Source organism: Taeniopygia guttata, chromosome 28 (genome assembly GCF_048771995.1).
Source record: "Taeniopygia guttata chromosome 28, bTaeGut7.mat, whole genome shotgun sequence".
Classification (NCBI taxonomy): Eukaryota; Metazoa; Chordata; class Aves; order Passeriformes; family Estrildidae; genus Taeniopygia; species Taeniopygia guttata.
Window position 1 is genome coordinate 5654780 of NC_133053.1, and position 25522 is coordinate 5680301.

The window sequence follows — 25522 nt, forward strand, 5'->3', positions numbered from 1 at the left end:
TGCTCTAAGATCAGACTCTTTTTATCTTTTTCCCTCTCTCAGGGAGGATATGTGAAAGGAGCCATGTGCTCTTTCTCGGACACTCTCTATACGTCCCCTTTCTTTCCCTTCGCGGCGTGCCTCCACCTGCGCGGTTGCTCTGTTCGCTTTTAATGAGCGCGGCAGCACCCCCGCTCCAGCTCCCGGCCCCGGCCACGTCCACACCCGCCGTTCGGGCCTCTTGGGAACGCCGGGATTTCCCTCTGTGCTCCAGCGGGCTCCCGCAACCAAACAGCAATGAGAAAAGCCTTTTTCTCCCGTCGTGAACGGCACGATTTGGATCCTGGAGTCTTCCCACTCCGTTCACTTGATCCTCGTTTGCAAAAAGCGAATTTAGGATCCCAGCCTCTGTTGCTATAAAGCGATGTGGACCTGATTTTCGTCACGCAACTCAAACTCAGCTCCCCATTACCCTAAAAGTAATTTGAGAGCTTTTCGGAGCGTGCCGAGTCCCAGTTCGGGGGCCACTTAAAGCCAGGGACCTCAGATAATGGGAAAGCTGGACAAGACAGAACGCACATCCAACCAATATGATTAATGCAACGTTCTCCGTTTATTTGAGAGAAGATGGCAGTTTATATACACTTCTATATAGTTTACAGTTTACAAAGGTACTCTGACTGACACGCTAACATTGTTTACCTTTGCCTTAAGGTGGTCAGGCTTTTCACACTGCAGCTCTACCCTAATTCACACTCAGATAGCTGATTACTTTGCAGTTACCTTAACATAATTTCTAACTGTGCCACAACTGAATTCTTACTGCATCAAAGGCTCCTAGGCCCCACCAAGGCTGCTTATCAGGGGCCTAGTCTGAGGGGGTAGCTCAAATCTCACTCTAGACATAAATAATGCCCTCTCTCTCTCAGAAATTCTGTAACAGGTATGTATTGTCAGCGCCTGGCACAAGTGAGACAGCTCTCCAAGACTTGTGCACTGAGCTTTAGTCTGACCTAAACCTTTATTCCCAAAGGTGTTCCGTATGCATTACATTACACAAGAAGCTAGGGACTTTTTATCATATGAGGGGAGCTGGACTGGACAAACGCAGATCAAGCCAATATGGTTAAAGCTATGTTCTCCATTTATTGTCTAAAAGATGGCAGTTTATATACACTTCAACATAGTTTACAAGTTATGAGCACACTATCATTGGTCAGCAAACATTGTTTACTTTTGCCTTAAGGTTGTCAGACTTTCACACTGCAGCTCTACCCTAATTCACACTCAGATAGCTCATTACTTTGTGGTCACCTTAACATAATTTCTAACTGCACCACACTATATTCTTACTGCATCAAAGGCTTCCAGGCCCCACCAAGGCTGCTTATCTGAGGCCCAGTCGGAGGGTAGCTGAATTCTTCAGTCTAAATATAAATCATGTCCTGTCTCTCTCAGGAATCTTACAACACATTGCATTACACAACTTTTCCATGCAAATTCAACCCCTGGCCCCGCCTGTCCTCACCCCTCATGCTAAATAGGTCCACGCCCTTCTGGGCACACATGGTTTGCTGTGGTGGTCGCACAGGGGTCCCTAGTGGTCTCTGAAGCTGAAGATCATGGTCTTCCTCATGGTTGAACTTTTGAAGTCTTTCTGCGCATGCGCTTTCAGTCTTTTGGTGCTTATCTGAGTACTGTATGTTAGTTTTGATAAGGTTGGAGACAGAGGAGCCTCTTTATCTGGGTTCTTTATATTTTCAGTCCCTTTTTGTTATTGTTCTTTATGCAAGAAGCTGGTCCAGCATGGGTACGATGGTCCATTCCTGTGGCCATTTCGATACCAGAATGACATCAGCTCCAGTATCTATCAGGCCAACAAGGATGATGGTTTTCCCGAGATGCTTCAGGACACAGGTGAATTGAGGCCGCCCATGGCTGATGTGCCTGGTCCAAGTGATGAGGGATGTGTTGCTCTGTGACTCTGGTTGGAGAAAAGCTTGTGCTATGGTCAATCCTTTAGGGATAAAACATGGAAGGTCTGGACACAAAGCTAAAACGGTGATTTTCTGTGAACAAATGACACAGTTGGAATTATATAGAAACCTTCTGCATGGGATCTGTTCACTCCCACTATTAAGAGCTGACGTGGTTGTGGTTCAGGTCCCAGCTGTCCTGTGGATACTGTGTGAGGAATGGCATTTGTTAGCATTACCAGTTGGGCTGTAGACAGCTCCAGTCTGGTACCTGGAGGCATTGTGCTTGGTAGTCCTGCAAAGATCCGCTGCAGTTCTGTGCTTGGTGGCCTGTGGTAGTCTCTGGCCTGTGAAATGGTGGTTCTTCTGTCCTCACACGACACTGATTCGTGCTCGTCTGCAAGTTTTCCGGAAGATGGCATGGACAACCCTGTACTGGTCGAAAATTGTTAGTATTTTGATAAGGACCCTTGTAGCCACTGTTTTTGGAAGTGGCTTCCTTCGTAGTTTAGGACACTCTCCCTTAAAATGCCCTCTCTGGCCTCACAAATAGCATGTGTCCTTTGGAGTCTGTTGGTTTTCAATTGCCCCTTTAAATGCTGTTACAGCCTCTGCTAGGGTTTGTGCTTGAATTTCTACAGCTTTTTCCTGCTGCTTTAGGGTGTTTTCCTGTGCAGTTGTGATGGCATTAGCTAACACCTCTGCCTGCATGGCTGCTGCATGTTCAGGGGCATCCAGGCGATTGCAAGCATCCACTAGCTGTGTTAGAGTGGGCTCAGGCTCTTGTGGCAATGCTCGTAATATTTTTTTGCAGTTTGGATTTGCATTAGAAATTGCAAGCCGTTTTAACAACTCTTCTCTGGCACGATCTATGGGAATTTGCTTATCCAATGCCAATTTTAAACAGTCCAAAATTTTAATGTATGGCTCATCCATCCCTTGTTTTATTTCTGTGAAGTCTAATTCTGGTTTATTCCTGTCAGGCACATGGAGCAAGGCAGCCTTTGCTGCTTCCTTAATGTCTTGCAGGACCTGTCTGTTAAGAAGCCTTGCCTGTCTTTGTGGATCTGTGTAGGTTCCCTCCCCAGCAAGCTGATCTATGGTTAAATTTACAGTGGCTGGAGTCCTTGCATAACCTCTTAAAAGCTCATTTAATAAATGTTTCCATGCCAGTTCCCACAGAGAATGCTCTGTTGGAGACAGTAAAGATGTACAAAGATGCTTTAGATCATGAGGGGTAAACACATTTGCTGAGAAGGTGGCTTGTAATAATCCTCTGAAATATGCTGATTCTCTTCCATAAAATCTAGCTGCTTTGAAAATCTCTTTTATTTCTACAAAGCTTATTTTTTCCCCACTGTGGACCCCCTCCAACATATCTGACTGGAAAGACAGACAGCTTAGAAGCAATTTCCCATTCTCCGTGCTGTACTGCGTCCCTTCCGACCCTCTGCCAGGTGTCTGTGCCTCCTGATGTACAAAACTCGTCCTCAGATTCTTGGGGCTACCTTGGGGTGTGCGGGAATATCTGTTTAGAATCGGAGCTTCTCCCGCTATGGGTGTCCCGGTGAAGCCCGGCGGCCCCAGGTTGTGGGTGGCTGCCCGAGCTGGGCCCACAAAAGGACCGCGTCCCGCGGCTGATGGGCAGGAGCTCAGTGACGAACTGGAAAGGGAATCTCGGGACTCCGAGGATGGAACACACCCACGAAGGGCAGAGCTCGACAGCTCTGAAACATGGCTCTGGCCACGTGTGCCTTTGTTCTCACAGAGCATGGATTCAGCTCGGCTCTTTCCCTTTACACTACCAAAATTGATCGAGGGCCAATCAAAAATATCCTGAACAGTGTCCCTCAATATGAGAAATCCTGTCCAGGCACCAAATAATGCTTTTCTGTTTTCTGAGCCTGGTCTTACAAGCTCTCAGAAATAAGCATTAATACCCTTGATAGCTCAGCTACCTCAGGTGGCATAAAAGAAGCAGGATGGCTCCTGTGACAGTGTTGGAAACAAAAAAGTTGTAATAAAAGCCAAAAATAAAAAAGCTGTTTACAGAGAAAAGGCGAGTCAGGGCAAGAGGTACTTGCTCCTGCTAAACCACTTCACAAAAGCGATTTACTTATTTTGTTCTCTTCTTTTTCTAGGAATTGCTTAGGTGGGACTTTTTGGCTCCTGTCCAATGTGCTATCCTTAAGTTTGTGGTGAAATCCCCAAGGTCCTATGAGGTGTCTTTTAAGCAAATTGAGGAGAGAAACTTCTGGGCTTTTCTCCTTTTTAAGAGGACAAAGGGTAACTTGTTTACTCAGTCAACAGGGGTTGCATTCCTACAGACCCTCCCAAAAGTCCCTACTACTCAGGCCATCCTGTGATAACAATGCAAGAGGGGGAGAAACATAACTATACATCTACAAACTTCTCTTAACATATACATCATATTTGCTCTTTAATTGTGAGAGTCAACCATCGCGTTACTCATCTGTAACAGTTATCTGCAGCTTGTAGTACAATGGGGAGCCTCTCTCACTGCTTAAGGGAACTAATATTCTGTATCAGCTAGTTAATTTATCAGCAGTAAAAGCATTTGAAACCAAGTTAGTGTTTTAGGAGTAATGTCCCATTAATTATGCGTTGCTTTCCTTGGAACTTGCCCATTTATAGTAAGGTAATGGTTTCCTCTTATTGTAGCTGTCTTAACAGCGTTGAAAGCCTGGGGAGGGTCTGCAGCCCTAGGGTATGTATCTGCTAAATAAACCACTACCAGTAGTGTACAGCAGATAGCTGCAGTCTATCCATGAGGCAAGTGGAAAGCTGCAGACACCAGTATGCTGAGTCTTGCAGCTACAGATATTGTGTACCTGCTGCAAAGCAGGAGAGATGTAAATTCTTTGTTCCACCTCCCTTGTCGGTGGAAGACGCATTACGAATCTATTGCATAGGATATGGTCTCAGAAGACCTTTTAAGAGCTCCTTGTGTTATAGACAGATTCAGTTGGGAAGGCCAATTATAGGTAAATCAATTAGCAAGAATTTATTGAGCAAGCGGTAATAAGCAAAAGCCAGTGCTGGGGTGGCCGGGAAGCTCCGCTTCAGCACGGCGTGCGCTTTACACCCCCCGCAACCCCCCCCACCCCCCCATGGTTCTAACACTCCTTCTGCTTCTGGTCTCTGTATTCCGCTTCTGGCGTACTCTGCGTCTGCCCCGCCACTTGCTAGGGGAGCGTACTTTGCCCTCCCGGTGGTTGTCGGGATGAAGGCTCCTTATCCTCTCTGCGGATTGTCCTTGGTCTAAAAATTAACTTGTACATATTTGGTTATACAATCTACTGTGTTAGCTACATTTACACAATTCTTAAGCAAGATACAGGCTGTCCTTTCAGGCCTCCTCCTCCCACATCTTAAAACTCCCTATTCAGCTCAAATTCTTATCTCCTTTAGTGCTCATTTGGATGAACAAAGACCTTTTCATTTATTACACTTCAATCCCAGAAAACTATTTGTTACTTAATGGTGTAGAGTCTTGCCCTGTGCAAGATTCAGTGCCTTCTGTATGGTTTTTATTGGGGAGAGAACATTTGCAGCGTATGCCACCCTGCAGGCAAGTGTTTTCTCCATCGTGCTGTCTGGAAGGGTCACACAGCCCTTCATGTGGTGTGCTTAGGAAAACCTTTGAAGAAGGGTAAAGCTGTTCTAAAAAATGCTTCCTTTATTAAAGCACCAGAGAGTGCCTGATGGTAGCATTGGTTCTGTGTATAAGAACAGCTAGCTCTCTGGCTCTCAGCTAGCAGTGCCTGATATAAAATTTCAATAGCCAAACCGAATTTTATTTCTGTATCTTTTATTTTAAAGAAAGCAAGCGAGCAGGGCTGGGTGGCCAGGGAGTCACCACTCCAGTAACAGCACACACCACTTACAAGTTCGGCAAAGTATATATACTGGTTTTAAGCCTACAAGACATTTTCCAATGTGCTTGGTTAGTCCAAATCAGCAAATATTAATAAGCTGGGATCAGCAATTTCATAATCTTTCCAGGTGGTCATTGGCTTCCTGTCCTTCTTGTGGTCATCTGGAGGGAGGCCTTACACTGGTGTCTGCTACATGATTTTGTCAAGTGCATCAAGCTTTTTATTATACGTAAGCATTTAGTCGTTTTGTCACAATATCCCTTAGCTTTACCACAACTTCTATTTTATTCTAAGCATCAGTTGTCTGGCTATCTCATCTCTTTACTATACTTCTTCTATTTCAATGACTTATTTAGCTATTCAGTCAGAAAGTTTCAAAGCTGTTCTTTGTAGTTATCCCAGGGAATGCATCCACTTTGGACACAGCAGATACAAGCATTTGCTGATTTTATTGCCAATTGACATGAATCACAAAAACATTTTTCACAGTGCCCAAGCAGAGAGTCAGTGGAAGGCCCTGTGTTGTGAATCCACTGCACACCCACTCCTTCTGGCACTGAGACAGCTCTGGAACAGAGGTGATTTGCCTGCTGGGTTGTGAGCGCACCCCAGCACATCTCCAGTGTGGTACAGCACAGTGCAGCTACCGAACCCTGGCCATGCCTCTTCTCCTTTTCCTGCTGCTGGGCTCATGAAGCCCCAACTTTACTGCCAGCAGGATACAGCACTACAAACAATTTCTTTGGATAGTGAAGCAGTAGCATCCAACTCCAGCTGTTTTGAGCTCCTATGAGAAAGAGATACTGTGGGGGATTCAGCATACTGGAAAATGCAGAAATCAAGTATTTAACATGCTTTTCACATACAGGGAAAAGAGGTAGAGAAGTGAGAAAGCTTGAGCTAAACAAGGATACAGTTGTAGCCTTCTTCACTCAGATCTTGGAGTTATTTCAAGAGTTGAGAAAACAACTGGAACAGCTTTGCTTGAAGGGGTGTCACTGATAGGGGAGATGCATACTAATGTCTACAAACCAATTCAATGGGTGAGGGTTTTGGGTCTTAACGTCTCTACTGACTTCAAGCAGGTTTGTTACCAAGCCCAGATAGCCCAACTCTGGAAGCAGACAAGCGGAGGACAAGCCTGAACCTCTGAACTTCGGGGTAAAATGACAGGTTCAAGGGGGAATATGTGGTAAGGCGGTTCAGGAAGGCTGTACCTTCCTAGTACCTCAGCCAATGGGAAAAGGAAGAGGGCAAGTGCGGCCGGGAATTTGGGATAAAAGGAAGCTGTGTCCTCCGAAACCTCGAGAGAAAAAAAGCCATGGGTGTACCAGTGGACTCTCCCTTTATGGAAATAAAGTTGAAGGACTCTTTAGTCTCCTTTATGGACGTTGGCTTTTCATTGTGTGATTTTGCATGCATCACCAAGAAGGCACAGTAGAGAGTTATCTTTTTAGTGTACTATGAACAACTAGAAAAATCAATGTATCTCTACAGCCTGTGTCAAAGCATCTTTATTATTTCAGAAGGAAATACGACCATACAGCAGTATAGACACAGAATTAAATCAGAATCTTTGAAAAGTCATTAAAAATATTTCAAGTGCCAATAAGTATTGTAGACCCTACTGTTATGTGTAGTAGATATAATTTGCGCCATTTCTAATGTGATATATGTGATATTGAATATTTGTTAGAGTATACATGTTTGTATTAGGATTCCCCCCCCCCCCCCCACAGGCACAGGTGAGACCGGGTGTAGATTGGAAACTGATTTACAAGTAAGAAGGTACAGCTGGCCAGGAGATGGGCCATGGCTGGGGAGATACAGAAACCCCAGGTGCTGATCGTTCGCGTGAGCGACCCGAGATGGATATCATGGAAATCCTGAGGCAGATACATGTGAATACAGCGTTACTAAATTTCATCAAAGGATTCAACAAACTCCGGACAGTGATTTGTTCTCCCTCATCACCAAAAAGGAAAATCTTATTAACATATGGACTCTGAATAGAAGAAAAGACTGATTGCTGAAATCTTGGCCTCAGGCGGAATTTTCCCTATAAAAACCGCTTGTGCCAGGATGGAGGTGTGCGGGCATGGAGGAAAACCTCTGCTGAGGCTGACTCCTTGTTGCACACCCAGGGCCGATCCCGGGCTCGGCTCTGTTCTTTCCTTGTGGCTGTCTAGATAAAATTTGATTGCAAAATAATTATTTTATTTTTCATATTAATTTGGCTGGACAAATTTTCATTTATAACACTACCAAAAACGAAAACGAACCACAAACAAAAAACAACGCCTGCCCCACAAAAATGCAAAATATCCACAACAAAACGAAACGAACTGATCTCCCCACAAAGACAAAGGGCAGGGTCACAGCCGCAGCTGAGGCCCACAGCCCGGGAGCGGGGGGGGCACCCGGGAACGTGAGGGGAGGGGCGGGCCCCGCGCTCGCGCGCCACCGGCGATCCGTAGCCTCGCCGCGTCTCGGGCGGTGCCGCGTCCTCTCGCGAGAGCCGCGCTGCGCCCTGGCCGCCATGGCGGGCTATTGGGACGGGCCTGAGGGCGAGCAGTGCCCGCAGCGCACCTGGCTCGCCACACGCGTGGGCGCGGCCGCGGGTGGGCCCGGGGAGAAGGGAGGCACTAAAGGGGAGGGGGGCGGCCGAGCGGGGTCCGGGCCCGGGCAATGACGCGCAGCGCTGTGTTGCAGGCCTGGTCGGGGCGGCGTATCGTATCATCCTGCTGCGGCCTGGCTCGGCTCTCGCCGCATTGCAGACGGCGGCGGCGGACAGTGTCACGATGGGTAAGGGCCGGGCCCCTCGGCAGTGTAACTGTAGGATGGAACTCTGCAGGGACGCCACCCTCCCCTGTGCCCGCTCTGGCTGCGCCCTCATTTTTGCCCTTGCCTCTGCCCCTGCACGATTTCGGTGCTTCTCTCTTCCACCGGTCTTGGGTCGTTGTTTGACCAAGAGCCAAAACACTGAAATGGAAAGACATATCCTTGATTTGCAGGTGAGGTAACATATTTTTTGCAATCTGGAGTAAGAGGTACATTGTGGTTTTTTTGTATTTCTAGAATACTCAGTTTGTGGACAACATAGTAGAAGCATATTTAGCTTTTTGCTTAATATATTTAGGCATTGTAGTCAATAAAGTGCGTTTGCTAAAGAACAATGCAATGTTTTGATGGAAAAAGGAAGATAAACGTGGGTTTTTTTCGTCTTGTCATATAGACAAGGAGAAACCATGTCGTTGTCTTGAATTGTACTTGGAAGGGAAAGTGGATGCTGAAAAGAGGAGCAGGGAGCTGAAGGGGCTCTTTGTCCCTTGTCAAGTGCAGTTTTTCTCTTAGCAGACTTTTTCTTTTCAGTCTGATTCAATGGTTTGTGCCACCTCTGCCTCTCCCCAAATGTTGGTGCTTTGAGATGGGGCACCATCAGTCCAGGTTTGCATTTTTGAGTAGTTCGACACTAACCAGGATCTGGCATCTCCTCTAATGAGCTGAGGTCATTATGAAGGGACTGGATCATGTAATCAACTGTGATTTCAATAAATCCCTTAATCCTAAACAGGCATATTGGGTCCTCTTACCAGTTTCATACCTGAGGAAGGATTTGTTCTGTCTGCTCTTCAGGAGCCACATTTCATTGCCTCAAGCTGTGATTTTGGCCTACAGATGCCTTGGTCCAAAGCAAGGAGAGCAGGAAAGTTGAAATGCAGTCCTATGTCTGGGGGTTTTGTTTATGTAGTGCTCTTTTCAGTTGATTTTGGTATAAGCATAATTCATTTTCTGCATAGATTTGTAACAGGAGCTGCTGATTTTATATAGGGATTGAAAATTTTTAATCTGGACATTTTTGTTGTTCCTAAAAAAGATGAATTGAAATCTGCAGATGGTGCCTGGTAGACATGTTCACGTTTCATGATCAAGAGTTTGTATTAGGTACAAATCCAGCTGTTCTTGATACAGCTCTTTGCCAAAGTTTGCAATTTTATCAGTGTAGGGTCTGATGGGACGAAGTGTGTAATTCAGTGGACAAGGTGATTCTACTTTGCAGTTTCTTAGTTCAATTCAAAATGTTTAATTTCAGAGTCAGTTTACAAACAAGAATAATTGACAAACTCAATTAATTTTCCTACTATTCAGTAATCATTGTGAAGCCCAGCAGGCAGAGGAAGAAAGTGCCAGGACTAGCAGTTTGTAGGGAGAGCAGTGCCCTTGGGGTTGCTCTGCCTGGTGATGTGAGGTGGCTTCACAGGGACTTGAGGGCTGAGTTACAGTGCAGAATCCAGGCAGAGCTGGGGAGGTGGCTGCACAGACACCACTGCTCCTCTCAGTACTCCCAGCTGTCAGGGTGCCCCATGCCTTGTCGGGAAGGGCTGTTAGTTGATACCCTGGCAAATGCAGTGCTGTTTGGTGGCAGTGGGTGTGGAGTGCTGTAAGGCTCCAGCTCGCAGCGGTGCAGGGGGAGAAACCCAGGGAAGCTGAGGGGGACTGAGTGAATGCTGAGTCTCACTGTAGCAGCTGGGATAGGATGTCCCTGGGAAATGGGAAACGGATCTTTCTACATTTGCCATTGTAGTCACTGTGAATATTGGAGTCGTTCTCAATGTGAATTCTCCAGTCCTTGAGGATTTTGGTGTTTGTTGTTTTTTGTGTTGTTTTTTTTTTTTATTTACTTCTTCTTTACAGCTACACTGGGAGCTGTGTTTGGCTTAAGTACTTGTCTCAGTGCCCAAGTCCGGGAGGAACCAGAGGATCCTTTGAACTATTTCATAGGTGGCTGTGCAGCAGGAGCTGTCTTGGGAGTGCGAGGTAACTGTGGGCAAGCCTGTGTTGAAATGTACCCTTGTTGGTTTTACAAGCTTTTCAGTTGGGGAAAAATGTTAAAGAATGTTGGTATCAGGCATCTTTGGTAATGATTCATCTCAGCCTCTATTCGTGCCAGTTTCATTGGCATTGTGTGGGTCTGCTAAAATAAATATGGCTGTTAGAGGGGAGGATACCAAAGGGAACATGAAGTGATATACAGAATGAAAGGAGACCTCACTCAGTACTGCCAGTAATGGCTAGCAGTTATACCTTAAAATTGCAAGATAGGAAAAATATAGTTGTGGAAATCCATATTTTCTTGGCAACAAGTGTGATTTATTTTAGACAGCGAGTACAATCTACTATCTACCTTGTGAATTCGTCACATAGTCTGAGGGACAAGCTATGTCCTGCTGTTGTTGCTCCTACAGCCCTTTGTAAGCCTTAAGCAGCTCCTGCACATACTGACACAGCTCTGTTTTCTGTAGACATTCATTCTCAAACCTAAAGAAATTAGGGATTTTTTAAGTTTTAATTGTGGTGAAATAAAATTAATCTTTACTTGTCCTAGTTGCGGAGCTGATGAGAGTTGGAAGCAGTAATAGTTATTTTTGTCACTCAAATGAGCCATTTAAGATTATGCACTTAAGGGGATGGGGCAGTGTATTACTGAAATTGATACTTCAAATTGCAAGCCATAAACATGATAACTCAATTTTATAAAAAGGTCACTTTTCCAATTCCCCTGGCCAGACAATGTTGCTGATGGTCAAAGGACTTATGAAAAATGGGTGTCTATCAAGATCTATTGCAAAGGATTTGTGCCTTAATGGGTCTTTTCTGGTTTGATGTGTTTTCTTCAGCTCACAGTTACCTCACTGGCACCACAGCATGTCTGGGGTTCGGAATCACTGCAACTCTCATGAAGATCGGTAACAAGGAGGGCTGGAGGCTGACGGGACCTCCCAAGCTGTAAATGTCACCTTTTCCCCTGTGAACTGGCTTCCAAACGCTGTATGTACTTAGGACATCATGTAATAAAGATTTGGTCCAGTCAGCAGTTGTCACAACATGGTGGTGTCATGTGGCTGTTCCCCAGCGTTTCTTTCGGCTGAGGTGCAGAAAGCTGGAGCTGCTGACGAGGAAGCAGCATCTTCTGGTCCGGCTGTGATTTCTGTGCACAAGTTACTTTGCCTCCATGTCTCATTATTTTGTGCTCAATTGTGAGCATTGGTGAGGTTCTTGTAGTTGAGTGGGCCCTGTGAGGCTTCTTGACAAGGTGTGGGATTGCACTGCACTGAGCCCATCAGGGAGGGTCTGGAGCCAAAGCTTCTGAAAAAGTGCTTGGCTCTGAGCTGAAGATGGGGAAGGTGGGGTAGGGAGGAAGTTGTGGGTTGCCGTCAATGTGTTTGGGAACCTGGGTTCTTTGTCCAAAAAGCATTTCAGGAGGTCTAGAGCTAAGTGCTTCAGGGTTTAAAGTATGGAATATCTGAGGCTGGAAGGGACCCCTGAACGCCAGCTGATAACTGGAGCAAGTTGCTTATATCTATATCTGATTGACTTTTCTACAAACAAGTGTAAAAAAGTGGGTGTCCTGCAAACCCACTAAGGAGATGGAGAGCATGGAGACACAGTATGCATAAAGACAGGGGAGAACTGGATCATTTTGCCTGGAGGAAAGGTCAAGATTTGATGTAATAGCACTTTTTCACTACTTAGTGGCTACAGAAAGTGGAGGCTCAGGTGTGCAGTAAAGGATGGGAAATAACAAGATAGGGAAATTCTAACTAGATAGAAAAAAAATTTGGACTTATAGAGCATGTGAGAACATGTTTGGGGACACAGAATTCAACTGGACGTGGGAGCAGTGTGGTACAGAGATGGGACATTAGGGGATGGGTGCATGAGTTACAGAGACAGGGAATGTGGGCATGGGGGACACAGGTCCGTGGGAGAGGGGAATATAGGTGCAAGGGGAGGGGACAAGATGAGATTGGGCCTCCAGAGGACGGCAGAGGGAGGGTTGGTGATACTGGGACACAGTCACATGGCAGGCTGTGTTGCTCTGGTATGTGCTCTGGGGCCCTGGGTGTTTGCAGGGTGGTCCTGGGGGCACTTGAGGCTGGGCCAAGCTCTAATGGAGCTGAGACCCCCCAGCTCTTTGGAGTCCCACAGCTCAGCACAGCCCAGCTCTCAGGAGCACGTGGTAGTGGACCTATCTACTCCCTAATGGGAATGTGGGAATAGGCAATTGTTTCCTACCTGAGGGCTTGGGAGGGGGCTCTGCTTCACCCTGCGCTCTGGAGAAGATCAAGGTTTATAGAGGGGCCAGAGGGCCCAGGGATCCCCATCAGGAGCTGCTCAAGGTAGCACAGGGTTTACAGAGCTCCTGTCAGCTTCAGCTGGCCCTACTGCCTGTCCTCAGAGAATTCAGTGACCCACTGTCCCAGCCTGGGGACTCTGAGGCCTTGGACCTCCCTCTGCCTCAGCCTTTCCCAGCTCCTGGCTGGGGCCACGTGTTCTTTCCAGTCTATAATTACCCGAGCACATTCCTAGCGGGTCACAGAAGTTCTGCGGAGCAGCAGCAGGCGGTAAGGGGGACAAGTGCATGGCGCAGCATAACAGGCCACACAGTAATGCAGGGGCACAGCATAAAGCAACTGCTTCACTGCGCTGCAGTGCATGGCCTGAACAAGGACAAGCAACACTACGCAAACAGTGAGCAACATGGTGAGGGCAAGGGGTGGTAGTAATACCATGATAGCACACCTCGACAGTATGCAGTGCAGGGGAGCATGGCATGTAACATTGCAGACAACTAGCAGGATAACACATCACAATGTGTGACAGGCAGTGTGACACACTACAGGCAGTGCACAGCAGGCACTGCCGTGCACCAAGCAGGTGTGACAGGCGCTTCGCTGGGGGCCAGTGGCTTGGTTGCTGTTGGGCCATCAGTAGTTTCAGTTATGGGGCAGTGCCTGAGGAAGGGTGTGGTTGTGTCTGCTATAGGACTGAAGGTCTGAGTGGTGACAGTGACCTGAGGTATGTGGGGAAGCAGCATTGGCTGTGGGTCAGTAGCTTCATGCTAAGGGTTCAGAGATGAGGCAGGTGAGGAGATCAAGCTCAGATATGGGGCAGTGAAATGGGCTGTTGTGCTCACCTATGCTTGCCAAGAAACATCAAATTCAGTAATGGAGGAGTAGCAGAGTGTGGTGGCTCTGGCTGTGGGGTAGAGGATTTGGTGGTGGATCCAGTGGCTTTGCTATGTGACAGTGCCGGTAGCAAGACTCCATGTCCCCAGCCAGTACTCCTGCCATGAGCCAGGGGCTCCAGCTGTGGAGACAGCTCCCTGACACCCTGCTCCGTGTGTTTCCACAGGCAAGATGTGGGTTGCAGAGGGGCCAGCACCGGACCAGTGGAGCCTGCAGGATGGGGCTCACGCTGGACACTTCCTGGCTGTGGCTGACCATCTCCGCACCACAGGACAGCTGGTGGATGTGGCTGTGGGCCCAGAGGGTGACATGGCCCATGCTGTGGTCCTGGCCTCCATCAGTTCCTTCTTCCACCACTTCCTGGAGGGCAGGACCAGACAACTCAGCCAAGATCCTCTACCGCATGTCCCCTTGCCACCTGGGGCCACGCTGTGGGGCTGGCGGGCTGTGCTCACCTTTGCTTATAGGGGAAGTGTTCCCCATGGCCAGGCAAAAGAGGTGGAGGAGGCCGCCCGGGCCCTGGGTGCCCCCCGTCTGGTGGCTGCCTGCACCCTGCATCTGGAGATTGACAACCAGGAAGAAGGTCCTAAGCCCCTGGAGGAGCAGTGGGAGACGCTAAGAGCCATGGAGCAGCTCCATGCCAATGGTGTGGGCTGTGACCTTCAGCTCCAGGCAGGGAACGAGGTCATCCCAGGTGGGCAGGAGGTGGGGATCCCTATCAGGGGCTGAGGAATGGGACAGGGTGTTTGTGGACAGCCAAGTCCTCTGGTGGGGATGATAAGACTGCAGCTCCAGGTGGGGATCAGGCTCTAGAGGTGCCCAAAGGGCTGCTCCGTTTGGCAGAGCTGGGACTTTGATAGGCATGGGGCCAGGACACCTGAGTTCCAGGGGTTGCACACTGTAGAGGGTCCCCTGCTGCTTCCCACCATTATTCCTCCTTCCTTCTAGTTCAGCGACTGGCCCTGAGCTGCTCCTGTGACTTCTTCCGGGCCCTTTTCACCTGTCCCATGCGAGAGGCCACCCATGACCCTGCCAACCCACTGGTCACGGCGTTGTCCCCAGCCGAGCTGCATCTCCTCCTCTCCTTTGCCTACACAGGAGCTGTAGCAGGACCATGGCCCATGGTCTTAGAGGCAGCTGAGACCTCCTTGCGCTACCAGGCCTGGGGGCTCCTCACTCTCTGCCTGGATGTTTTCACCCATGGCCTGACCCCAGAAACTGTCCCTGACGTGCTGGCCTTTGCTGTGGCCTATGGGTTGGATGAGGTCGTCCATATAGCAGAGAACTACATCTTGGCCACCTTTCCCTGTGTGGTGGTTACACCAGCCTTCCTGGATCTTCCTGCACACCTTCTCATCCGCCTCCTCCGCTCTGATGGTCTTAATGTCCTCCACGAACTGGAAGCCTTGGAAGCGGCATCTCGGTGGCTTATGGCCAATGGAGATGGCCAGGAGGATCTAGCCAAAGAGATCTTGTCATCTGTTCGCTTTGCCCTCATGTCCAGCCTGGAGCTGAAGAAGGTCCCATCTGTGACTGCAGGTGTAGCTAACCCAAAGGTCCTCCGTGAGCTCATGGTAGCAAGTTTCACCCCCGTGGCCCAGCTGCCATGCCGGGTACGTTCCTTGCAAGAAGTGTTGGTGGTTTGTGGTGGAGACAAAGTAAAGGGCAACTTGGCTGCCCGGAAGCCCAGCAGACACCTCTGGTTTGCAGACCGCTACCTCAGTGCTGTGGGGCTGGTGAAGCAGGTTGAGTGGCGGGCACTGGGACACTTTCCTGATGGGCCACGCTTCCGTCATGCTGTAACTGTGGTGGGCAACAACCTCTACGTCCTGGGTGGAAAGCACTACTACGGGGTCCATGACACCTTAGCCAGTGTCTACAGGTGAGAGCTACAGAGGACTTGGAGTTGGCACGTGGCACCTGGACATTGTGGGAGGTATTGCTAGAGCTAGAGCTACCCCATGGATCCAAGACATTGTGGCATTGCGGCTGGTCAAGTGGCCCCAAGACATTCTGGGAAGGGTTGGGTGTAGGAGTCAGAGGTGCCCTCCTACTCTGGGGTGTTACAGACTTTTTGGGAGCAGGAGTGGGAGGCTTCTATCTGGAGACGCCCCAGGACATTATGGGTTTGATACTGTCCAGAAGGAGGGGATATTCCCATGCAAGGTGACCATGTGACCCCAAGATATTATGGGACTGGCAAGTTGTAGGTGGGTTGTTGCCATCAGTGGTGCCAACATCAGCTCATGGTGTTATTGGTAACAGGTAGTCTCTTGCCCCTTTGCCTTTCAAACCCAGGTACCAGCCTATGGATGATTCCTGGGAGCGTCTGGCCAGTATGACGTGTGGACGGAGCTACTTTGCTGCTGTGGCACTTGGTAATTTCATCTATGCCCTGGGGGGCAGCTCAGGGGAGCTCTACTGCACAGATAGTGTGGAGTGCTACGACCTGGCCAATGACACCTGGAGGTGAGGCTGCTCCAGCCAATGCCTAGTTTTCCTTTTATCTCAGAGCCCCTTGTCTTGGCCATGGTGCCCACAGAGTGCTATGTGTCACTAAGTCTCCAGTGGAGGATGGACCTGCAGTAGTATTTGAGAGAGGTCTACTGGGTGTTGAAGAACCATGTCCCTTGGGGACTAGGTGTTGGCCAGTGTTGACTAGTGGGTGACAAATGAGTTTTTGGCCAGCAGTGTGTTCATTGCAGGTCTTGTTGGCCATCTGCCAATGAGAAAAGTAGTTTGATTCCTCTCATAGGCAGAAAATTCATGGGGTGATGGCCAATGTTGTCCATTAATGGAGCCCACAGTGGTTGATCAATGGTGTGGCGACTACAAAGTGTTGAACAGTGATGGCCCCATCTGTGGGGCATCCATTCTATATCAGTTGATGTTGTCCACTGGGGCTCATTGGGTGTTGGCAAGTGTTGCTGCTGAGTGGTCAATGAAGCCATGGCTCACCAGGGAACCCCTAGGTAGTCGGTCACTGCAGGACAGCCCTGCTTAACCTGTCACTCACCCCTCCCTCTCTCCTTGCCCAGGAGGTGCCAGCCCCTGCCGATGGCTCTGTGTGGGCTCGCGGCGTGTGCCCTGGATGGTGAGCTCTACGTGTCGGGTGGGTGTGATGAAGCATACCAGTGTCAGGCATCCTTGTTCCGCTATGTCCCAGGTGCACCTGTCACACTCCTGGCCCCCATGAATGGCCAGCGAGCTGGCCATGTCATGGAGGAGGCAGGTGGGCAGCTATATGTGGCCGGGGGCCTGTGTCAGCGGGCTGGGCAGACTGGCTACAGGGACCAGCTGACCTTTGAGGTCTATAGCCCCAAGAAGAATACCTGGGTCCTCCTCAGCCCTCTCCCCCGTGCACATGTAGTTGGAGGTGCAGCTGTGCTGGGAGGGGAGCTGCTTGTACTGGGAGGGTACAGTCATGAGACCTACCAGGACACGCACTTGATCCACGCCTACCAGCCAGGTACCCGGCGCTGGATCACCCGAGGCACCTTGCCCCATGCCTATACTGACCTACAAGCCTGTGTTCTCACTGTACCCCCTGCCTTGCGTGCTCCCAGCTGCCTTAAGGACCCCTTGAGATCAACTGAAACTCCCAATAATGCTTAGGGTATACTCTTTGAACTTCATGGGATACCCAGATATCATCCATGGGTACCTCTATGGGACAAAAGTATCCAGATCCCTCTCCCAGGGTGGGTTCCTTCTGTGGTTTCCAGCAACACTTCACCCTCAGGGTACATGACCTAGACTGTTGTGAACCTGTGGAACATAAAGCTTCCACAGGTCAGCTGTAGCCCTCTGCCTCCAGGAATACTCAATCCTCTTGTCTGAGCCCTTCACTGTGACCTAGGAATCCTTCAATTTCCCCCCACACTTGGGTTGAATAAAAGTGCTTCCTGAACTGTCTGTCTGGGTCTTCTTGTTTCTGGTGGGGAACCTGGATGTTTCAGATATCCAGGTGCTTCTCACAAGGAACAGGAGGAGAGCAAGAGACCACTGACCTGAGTGTCCTGGGTGGGTGGTGCTGGGCACTGGGACTCTGTGTGCCTGTGTTCACTGGGCACGAGGGTGTATGTGTGTGTGTCAGGACTGAGAGGGATCTTGGGGTGCATAGGGGATCCTGAGGCAATAAAGTTATGGAGGTGCCAGAATTTGTGGGGGTTGATGGTGGGGTAAAATAGGGGGTCCTGGGGGCTTTGGGATTCCTAGGTGGTTTTGAGAGATCCTGGAGTGACCTGGAGTAATGTTGTGTGAAGAGGTGAGAGAATTCCAGGGAGGAGTTGCAAGGAGAGGCAAAGATAATGGGATTTTGAGAAATACTGGGATACCAGTAGTGCCTGTGGGGAGAGAAATGGGTGGATTCAGATGTGTAGAAGACAAAAAATTGTAGTCTAAAGAGTTCTGATGAGAAGGGCATAATCGCTTCCCTTGGCCTGCTGGCCCTGTCTCTGTTAACCTAGTTCAAGTTTTGTTGCCCTCCCATTGCTGCCAGGTGCACTGCTGGACCTTGTTCACCTTTCTGTCCGCCAAGATACACAGATTTGTTTTTCTACAGCTCTGCTGCCCAGATGTCTGTGCCCCACTGTTGGGGCCTTCAGACTGTGCCAGCACTGGAGCCACTTGCCTCATTTTTTTCTCAGGAAAGAGGAATAGAGAGGATGCTGTGGTTAGAGGACAGCACCAGCAGTCAGACTAGTGCCTCCTTACAAACACAGTATGTGTATGTCCAAAGACACACTTGCACACCAGACCTTCACCAGCAGGCATACTCATGCTGGCCAAGCACAGGTACATGTTCCCACCTGTGGAGCATGGGGAACTCCACTAGTTAATCTAGCAGAAGGCCATGCTGACTCACAGCAGTTTGCCAATACATTTGGGGCAACTAGAAACTGCTTTTCAGGCTGGAAAAACGATTCATAGGATCTAGCTGCTGCATTTATGCACAAATTTTGGAGTGAGCCATTCGACCCCCACCAGTGGTGACTGTTGCCTTGTTCTCACACCTCCCAAAATGTTTGAGTGACATCTAGACAAGTGTTCACAAATTTTGGCCAGCTCTAGAATGCTTTGTCCTAGTGTAATCCCTTACCAGTCATATCTGTGGCCCTTCAAAGCCTCCCACCCTACTCCTCCATATCCAGCCATCCCATAACAGGTCATGCAGAAGCATCAACACTTGCACTTTCCTTATTACCTGCCAGTGCAATGCTTTTTCCTGTGTGATTCAGTACCACAGGGAAGAATCATGCATTTGGGGCCAAAGTCAGGAATAGGAGTATAAGTGTGCAGTTTTGAATGCCAGAATACACAAAGCATCTAAAGCTGTTAAAGAGTATCCAAAGGAGGCCATGAAATGGGGAAGGGTCTAGAGAGGAAGGGAATGAGTAGCAGTTGAGGGCACTTGATGTATTCAGTCTGGAGGACATCAAAGGGAGACCTCATCATGGAGACCTCCCCTGAGGGGAGGCAGAGGCCAGCTTTGATCTCTGTTCTCTGAGACCTGGGGCAGGACCCTCATGTGCCCCCCTCTTGGGGGCATCCCAATGGATCAATATTAGGAAAAATTCTTTCCCCAGAGGGTGGTCAGGCACTGAACAGTTTCCCCAGGGAATGGTCGCAGCTCCAAGGCTGCCAGAGCTCCAGGAGTCTTTTGACAATACTCTCAGGCACAGAGTGGGATTGTTGTGGTGTCTGTGCATGGCCAGAAATTGGACTTGATCCTCAGGGGTCCCTGCCAACTCAGGATGTTCTAGGATTCTGGGATTCCATGGACTTTTCTTCCCTGCCTTCACTATTCCAAATACTGAAGACAAATTTCTCATTCACTGCCCTGCCAGGACTTGTGGCAGGTCCAATGAAATCAAACCAGCACCCCTTTTAAATTCAGGCACAGAATATTTATTATGTGATTAAGAACCTGGCACTGCGTAGAAAGTGTATTGCATCTTTGTGTGTATAATTTGAGCAGAAGCAGTTGTGACAGAGCACAACGTAAGTTCTGCTTGCCCGCACTCACCCCAAAACTAGGCAGTGGCAGCCCCAGACTATCACTGACCAGTTTGGGACATTATCTTCCTCAGTCAAATACCCAAGTAATTATTTTAGCTCTGGAAACCTCAGGCTGTTTGAGAATACTAGAGGAAGGAGCTGGATGGCTTCCTCCTAGGCAAGTAGATCTTTCCCTTGTAAAACAAAGCATATAAAGCAGAGTCATGACCCTCAATATCTTTGAGTGCACAGAAACATTTACATGGTGTTACCCGCATATTTGACTCTGACATCACCGATGGTCTCAACACCCCTGTCTAGGCTGTAAGCAGATGGGGCCCTCAGGAAGCTAAGGTCTGTGACCATCAGCTTCCTGGAGAAAGGCTTGACTGATGTATGCAGGGGACTGTGGTGAACCCACAACTCCTTTGTGGTGCAGAAGGAGTAAGTTGCAGGACTGCGCTGTATCCCCAGATCTTTAATTGTGCAGTAGGTAACCTCAGGGCACAACTCCACTTCCTTGATTGTACAGAATGTGGGTTGCTGGAGGGGGATTTTGAAGCTGCTGAGATGCATCATAGGGTTTCCTGTTGACTCACACCATTCCAGCAGTGGATACCACACCTCTCGGGTCTGCAGGGACTGGTGCCAGGAGGGTTGTCCCACCAGACACATCCATGCCAGCCAACCTGCTAGAGCCAGCATGGTCAGGATCAGCAGAGCCAAGGAAGCCAGGTAGAGCACCCAGTGCAACAGGCAGCAGTGCCTCAGCACCCATTGCCCCCACTGCAGACCCTCCCCACCTGCCTGCAAACGCAGCACAGGTACAGCTCGTCCTGGGATGGAGCAAGGGCAGAAGGGAGAAGGAGCAGGTAGGAGGGAACATCCAGGTTGGGTAAAGTGTGTGGTGTCCAGGGGAGGTGGTAGTGTGGAAAGCATGGTGTTGGCCAACATCAGAGGCCGACATGGAGATCTGACAGTGGAAGAGACCTCTATCATGGCAGTGGAAGGCACTGCTGTGGAAGTGTTGGGAAATATGCCAGTGGACCCCATGAGACTGCCATAGATACTGCTGGTAGCAAGGGTGGTTTGGGGATGGCCACTGGTGCTAGAAGGGCTGCTGCTCATAGTTGTTAGCAGTGAGGTGGCATTGTCAAGGGTGGCAGGTCCATGCAGTTTGATGGTGGTAGCAGCTGTGAGAATGGTGGCAGTGCTGGGGGTCTGTGTGGGTGTCATGGTGGGACTGGCTAGTACAGGAGTGGTGGTGATGGGAGTTCTGATGCTTGTCAGCATCAGATGCAAAGTGTTTGGGGAAAGGGTGGGGGTACAAGAGGTGCTGAGGGAAGGTCTAGTGAGAGGAGATCTTGTGCTAGTAAGGGTGCGAAGGCAAGATGAGGTAATAGTCCAGGGCATGGTAGTGTGCTCTTTGGGGATATATGGATCTGGGGGGAAGGTTCTCATGGTAGCTTTCTCTGTTGTTTCTTCCCCATAATTATATTCATCCCCTCCTTCCTCATCCACATCCTCCATGATGCTGCAGTTAAGCTTGAAGCGAATTATGGGCTTCTGCCTATGCTCAGCAGGGCTGTGGCACAGAACCTTCTCAGGTGCGACCTCCACCTTTGTTTCCTCCAGGCCCCGCTCTGGCTCATAAACAATGTCAGCATTCTTCTGAATCCAGGTCTGGAGGTAGTGCAGGTCACAGTTGCAATGCCAGGGGTTCTCAGTGAGGAAAACATACATGAAGAGGTGCCCCTTTGGGAAAAAGTCAGTTGGCAGGGTCTGAAGCTGGTTCCCTGAGAGCCAGAGGGTCTCCAACTTCTGCAGGTCCTGCAGCAACTCCTTGGGTAGCTCCTTCAGGAGGTTGTCTGAGAGGTCCAACTCCTTGAGCGCCCTCAGCCCTGCAAAGGCCTCCCGGGGCAGCTGCTGCATCTTGTTCCCTCGCAAGTCAAGGTTCTGCAGCTGTGGCACTGTGCGGAAAGCCCCTGGGGCCAATGTCTCCAGGCTGTTGTGAGCCACAGCCAGGTGGGTGAGTGCAGGCAGGCCCTCCAGGACGGGCAGGGCTGACAGTGCATTGTGAGAGAGGGTTAGCTCCTTCAGGGACAGCAGCAGGGCCCCTGTGTGCAGAGCCACCAGCCCATTGTTGGCCAGGTCAATGTCCTGAAGTTGGGCGAGGGACAGAAAGGCAGTGGTGGAGAGGGACTCCAGGCGATTGTCACTGAGCAGCAGGATGCCTGTGTCTGCAGGCAGGTCTGGGGGCACTGTGCTGAGAGCCTGCCCCGTGCAGTTCACCTCCAGGAGGTCCTTGACCTTGTTCATCTCTGAGGAGCAGGGCTGGGCTGGGGGGAGCAGGGCCATAAGAGTAACCAGGGTCAGGGCAAGGACCTCCATGACCTGGAGGGGGAGAAAGGAGGGGTGTGGGTACAAGCAGGCATGCACCTACACATTGCCTTTCTTCCCATACAAGCACCATTTGCAGCAAAACTGGTATCCCCTACCAGCCCTTCTGGCACCCTCTGAGCTCTGCAGCTCCTCCCTGGGGTGGTGTAAGGGAGAAATTAATCCCACACCTACTGCCATCTTGTCCTTGGAGGCCAGCAGATGACATTTTGGCCCTTTTGCTCTCCTCATTCTCTTCCATAGTGGGGAGAATCTGACAAATGGGCCTCTTCACAGCAATGCCTTCTCCACTGTGGCAGCATTGCTGCCCTCACCACTGTAAAAGTCAAGCCTCTGCAGTATTTGTGTCCCAGCATACCCACACCCAGCTCAACCCTGACAAATTGTGTGCTAGAAGATGCTCTCCCTGAATATGCTCTTACCCAACACCAACTAAGCCCTCTGCTAGATTTGGAGGGTAAGAGCATGAAATATGAGAAAGGAGCTTCCTGTGCACAGATGTGTCTTCCATGAGCAACCAGGCCCCTGTGAACACTCTGACTCACCTGCAGATCTTCCAGTGTTTGCTCTTCTGCTGCTCTGCCTCCTCCTGCTCACAGACTAGGCAATGCTCTGGGACAGTACTAGCGGGGAGCTGCCCAGCCCTCTATCAGCACCCACAGTTGTGGGAAGGGAGCTGTGGTTTCCTGAGCAGCCAAAGCCATCTCCTGTCCTTTCGCACAGCCTTTGGCTGCACTGCCACATCACCATCTCCCCTTGCAAAATGTCAGCAGGCATTGCCCAAGCAGCAAACAGTTGTGGCCCACTACAGTCTGCATTGGATCCTGCTTGTTCTGCTGCTCAAGCCAGTTTTCCCCTTACGATTTGCAGGAGTGCCTGAAGAAAATAATTCCATTGTCTTCTGGAGAGGAAAGGGGTAGGAACATTGGCCACAGCTTCTGAGAGCTGTGGTGGCTGAGGTGGTAACAAAATGACTCTATGCCCATGATGCTGGAAAAGCTCTTGCATCTGGATGCAGGCAGACCCATCTGGATCAGGATGCCTTGAGGCTCAAGATGTCTCTTGCTGTCTGTTATAGGAGTGGGATGAACTCTGCTCCTCAGCAGCTGTAATTTAAGGCCCTTTTCTCCAGCTTGGCAAGCCTGTGAGTGAAGATACTCTTTGCCTTTTCTGACAGATGGACTGCATCTGCCCTCAGCACACCAGGTTGTTCAAAGCAAGTCTGATGGTCTAAGCAGACAAAATCCTGGCTGTGGCACCAGTCCTGTAACCATTTTTCGATTCCCCAGATTGGACTGGCTCTTTCAAACCCCTTTGCTTTGACTGGGAAGGTTGCTGAAAAAATCACCTGTGCTCCAGAGTCAGCAGCTACTGCTGCTCCCAGGGCTCTGTAATCCTTCTTGATGCTGCTCACTGACACTCACGTGAAACAGCTGCAGCAGGTAATGGTGGACTGTGAAAGGCATGGTAGTCTCTCAGTGACATCTCTGATATGAGTCTATGGTAAGCAGCATAATCTGGAGAGTGCAGTAGGCCAGTAAGTAGTGACCCTATGCTCCTTAGAAGAGAGTCTCTTTCAGCCTGGTTGCTGGAGGACAGAGCTTAGATGCAAGTTATGATGGTATGTCTGATGGTAACTGCATTGGGGTACTCATCTGCAGATGCATTTCCCTCTGCCATGGAATCTTGATCTCTAATAGTATCTGCAGAAGAAGTGGAGTCTGAAATGATGCCTACATTTACAACAGTAATTGCAATGGCATCTGTGCCTGCCTACAACACATGAGTTACCTAAGCTTGGAATATAAGTTGTTCTTATTAATATTCTTGCCCTCTTTTAATTTTATTTTTCTTTTTTTTTATTCTCCTATTCTCCCTTGTCCAAACAAAGAAAACATAGACAGGGTCTTTGGGGATTGAGACAGGAGGTGTCATTTTAACTAGAACCTCTGATTCCCCAGGCTTTTTTGCTTCTTTTTACATTTCATTTTTATAGTTTGATACACCTGTGTGCTTTGGCTGCTCCATTTCATAGACCCAAATGTTGGAAATTATATAACTTCTCTAGTTTTTAAATTAATGGTTTTAATTATCTTCTAATTTTTTTTTAAAAATTAATCATAACCAGTATTAAAATTATGAGTAGTGTGTTAGTCTTAAATCACTTTTAGCCAGCATTTAGTAAAGTCATCATATGCTGCTTTTATGAGAATATAGTTTGGGAAAATTACTGAAACTTTACATTTTGCCAAACTAACTCAGATATGCTTCAATGAATAAAATTGGGCAGAGGGAAATATGTTGTTGAAGCTGGACATCTAGAATGCAGAAATGATGGACTATAAGGATCTTTTCACAGAAAACCAGAAGATAAGAACTAATGAAGACTCATTATATGTGTTGGAAAGTTCCTGCTGGAGGAAAAAGATACTAAGAAGACAAAAATAAGGACTAATTAGCATAAGAAGCAAAATTCAACAGCCAATAGAAGATAGAATACTAATTACAAGAGTTAAGTAATTTAGAACCAATGGTCATTAATTCCATTAATTTATATGTTGCTAACAATGTATAAATAATTGAAAAAGTTTTGCATCAATGTCTGTATGGAGACTGGAATTTTGTTGGCCATACACACTCCTCTGGACCAAGGATGAAGTAATGCCTTACTGGTTAACATTGAAAAGACACTGTTAGAGGGTTTTATTTATCCTGCAAGATACTGGTTACTGGGGGATTTAGTAACCAGAAAGATAGCAGAAGCATCATGATAAGTAAGACTGGCTTACCCCTGTTTTTTCTCTTTTGTATATTGCCTGGCTCACATCTCTTTGCCCACTGCTGAAGCAGTGGTGTCACTGCAAAAAGCAAGTGCAGAGTGTGTTCTCCAGTGGAGTCTGGAGATACAAACACTGGCTCCACTGCAGTTATTGCTGGCTTCTTATCCTCTTCTGCAAGAGGATAAGGGAAGGCTGTAGTCAGGTCCATGTTGAAGCTGCTTGAATGTCAGATATGCAATGAATGGATTTTTCTTGGGCATGTTCAACAAATGCAGCATGGGCTATGAGTGTCTTCCAGTGATCATTTCAGCTGGAGCTGCTGCTAGGCCAGCAGTAGGCTGGAGGGGCATTGCTGGGTCTTTCCTCTCCACTGTGATCCATGGTGTCTCCTCCTGCCACTACCAGAAAAAAAGTGTCTGGCTGAAGCCCCACACTGTGGGCTGTGTAAAGCCCTGAAG

General features: G+C 48.8%; 3 protein-coding genes across 4 annotated transcripts; 2 read left to right on the plus strand and 1 right to left on the minus strand.

Moving 5' to 3' along the window:
• Positions 1–8387: 8387 nt before the first annotated feature.
• Positions 8388–11739, plus strand: NDUFA11 (NADH:ubiquinone oxidoreductase subunit A11; the record flags this gene model as incomplete). Its single annotated transcript, NM_001245203.1, is given in 4 exon segments — positions 8388–8475; positions 8567–8659; positions 10550–10672; positions 11533–11739. Coding segments are annotated over 4 exon segments (411 nt in total). The 3' UTR covers positions 11646–11739.
• Positions 11740–13230: 1491 nt separating this feature from the next.
• On the plus strand, positions 13231–17799 carry KLHL33 (kelch like family member 33). Its single transcript, XM_030256818.4, has 5 exons — positions 13231–13260; positions 14051–14578; positions 14833–15766; positions 16183–16353; positions 16923–17799. Exons 2-5 carry the CDS (start codon positions 14056–14058, stop codon positions 17497–17499), a joined length of 2205 nt encoding a protein of 734 aa, XP_030112678.2. The 5' UTR covers positions 13231–13260; positions 14051–14055; the 3' UTR covers positions 17500–17799.
• Positions 17800–19771: 1972 nt separating this feature from the next.
• On the minus strand, positions 19772–23012 carry LOC100222319 (platelet glycoprotein Ib alpha chain-like). 2 transcript variants are annotated; one of them, XM_030256821.4, is made up of 3 exons: positions 22830–23012; positions 21484–22278; positions 20314–20573 (listed from the first exon to the last, which is right to left on the minus strand). In XM_030256821.4, exons 2-3 carry the CDS (start codon positions 22273–22275, stop codon positions 20460–20462), a joined length of 906 nt encoding a protein of 301 aa, XP_030112681.4. In that variant the 5' UTR covers positions 22276–22278; positions 22830–23012; the 3' UTR covers positions 20314–20459. The 2 variants fall into 2 exon arrangements, with proteins under 2 accessions (XP_030112680.4, XP_030112681.4); XM_030256820.4 differs by having other exon boundaries at positions 19772–22278.
• Positions 23013–25522: the final 2510 nt, after the last annotated feature.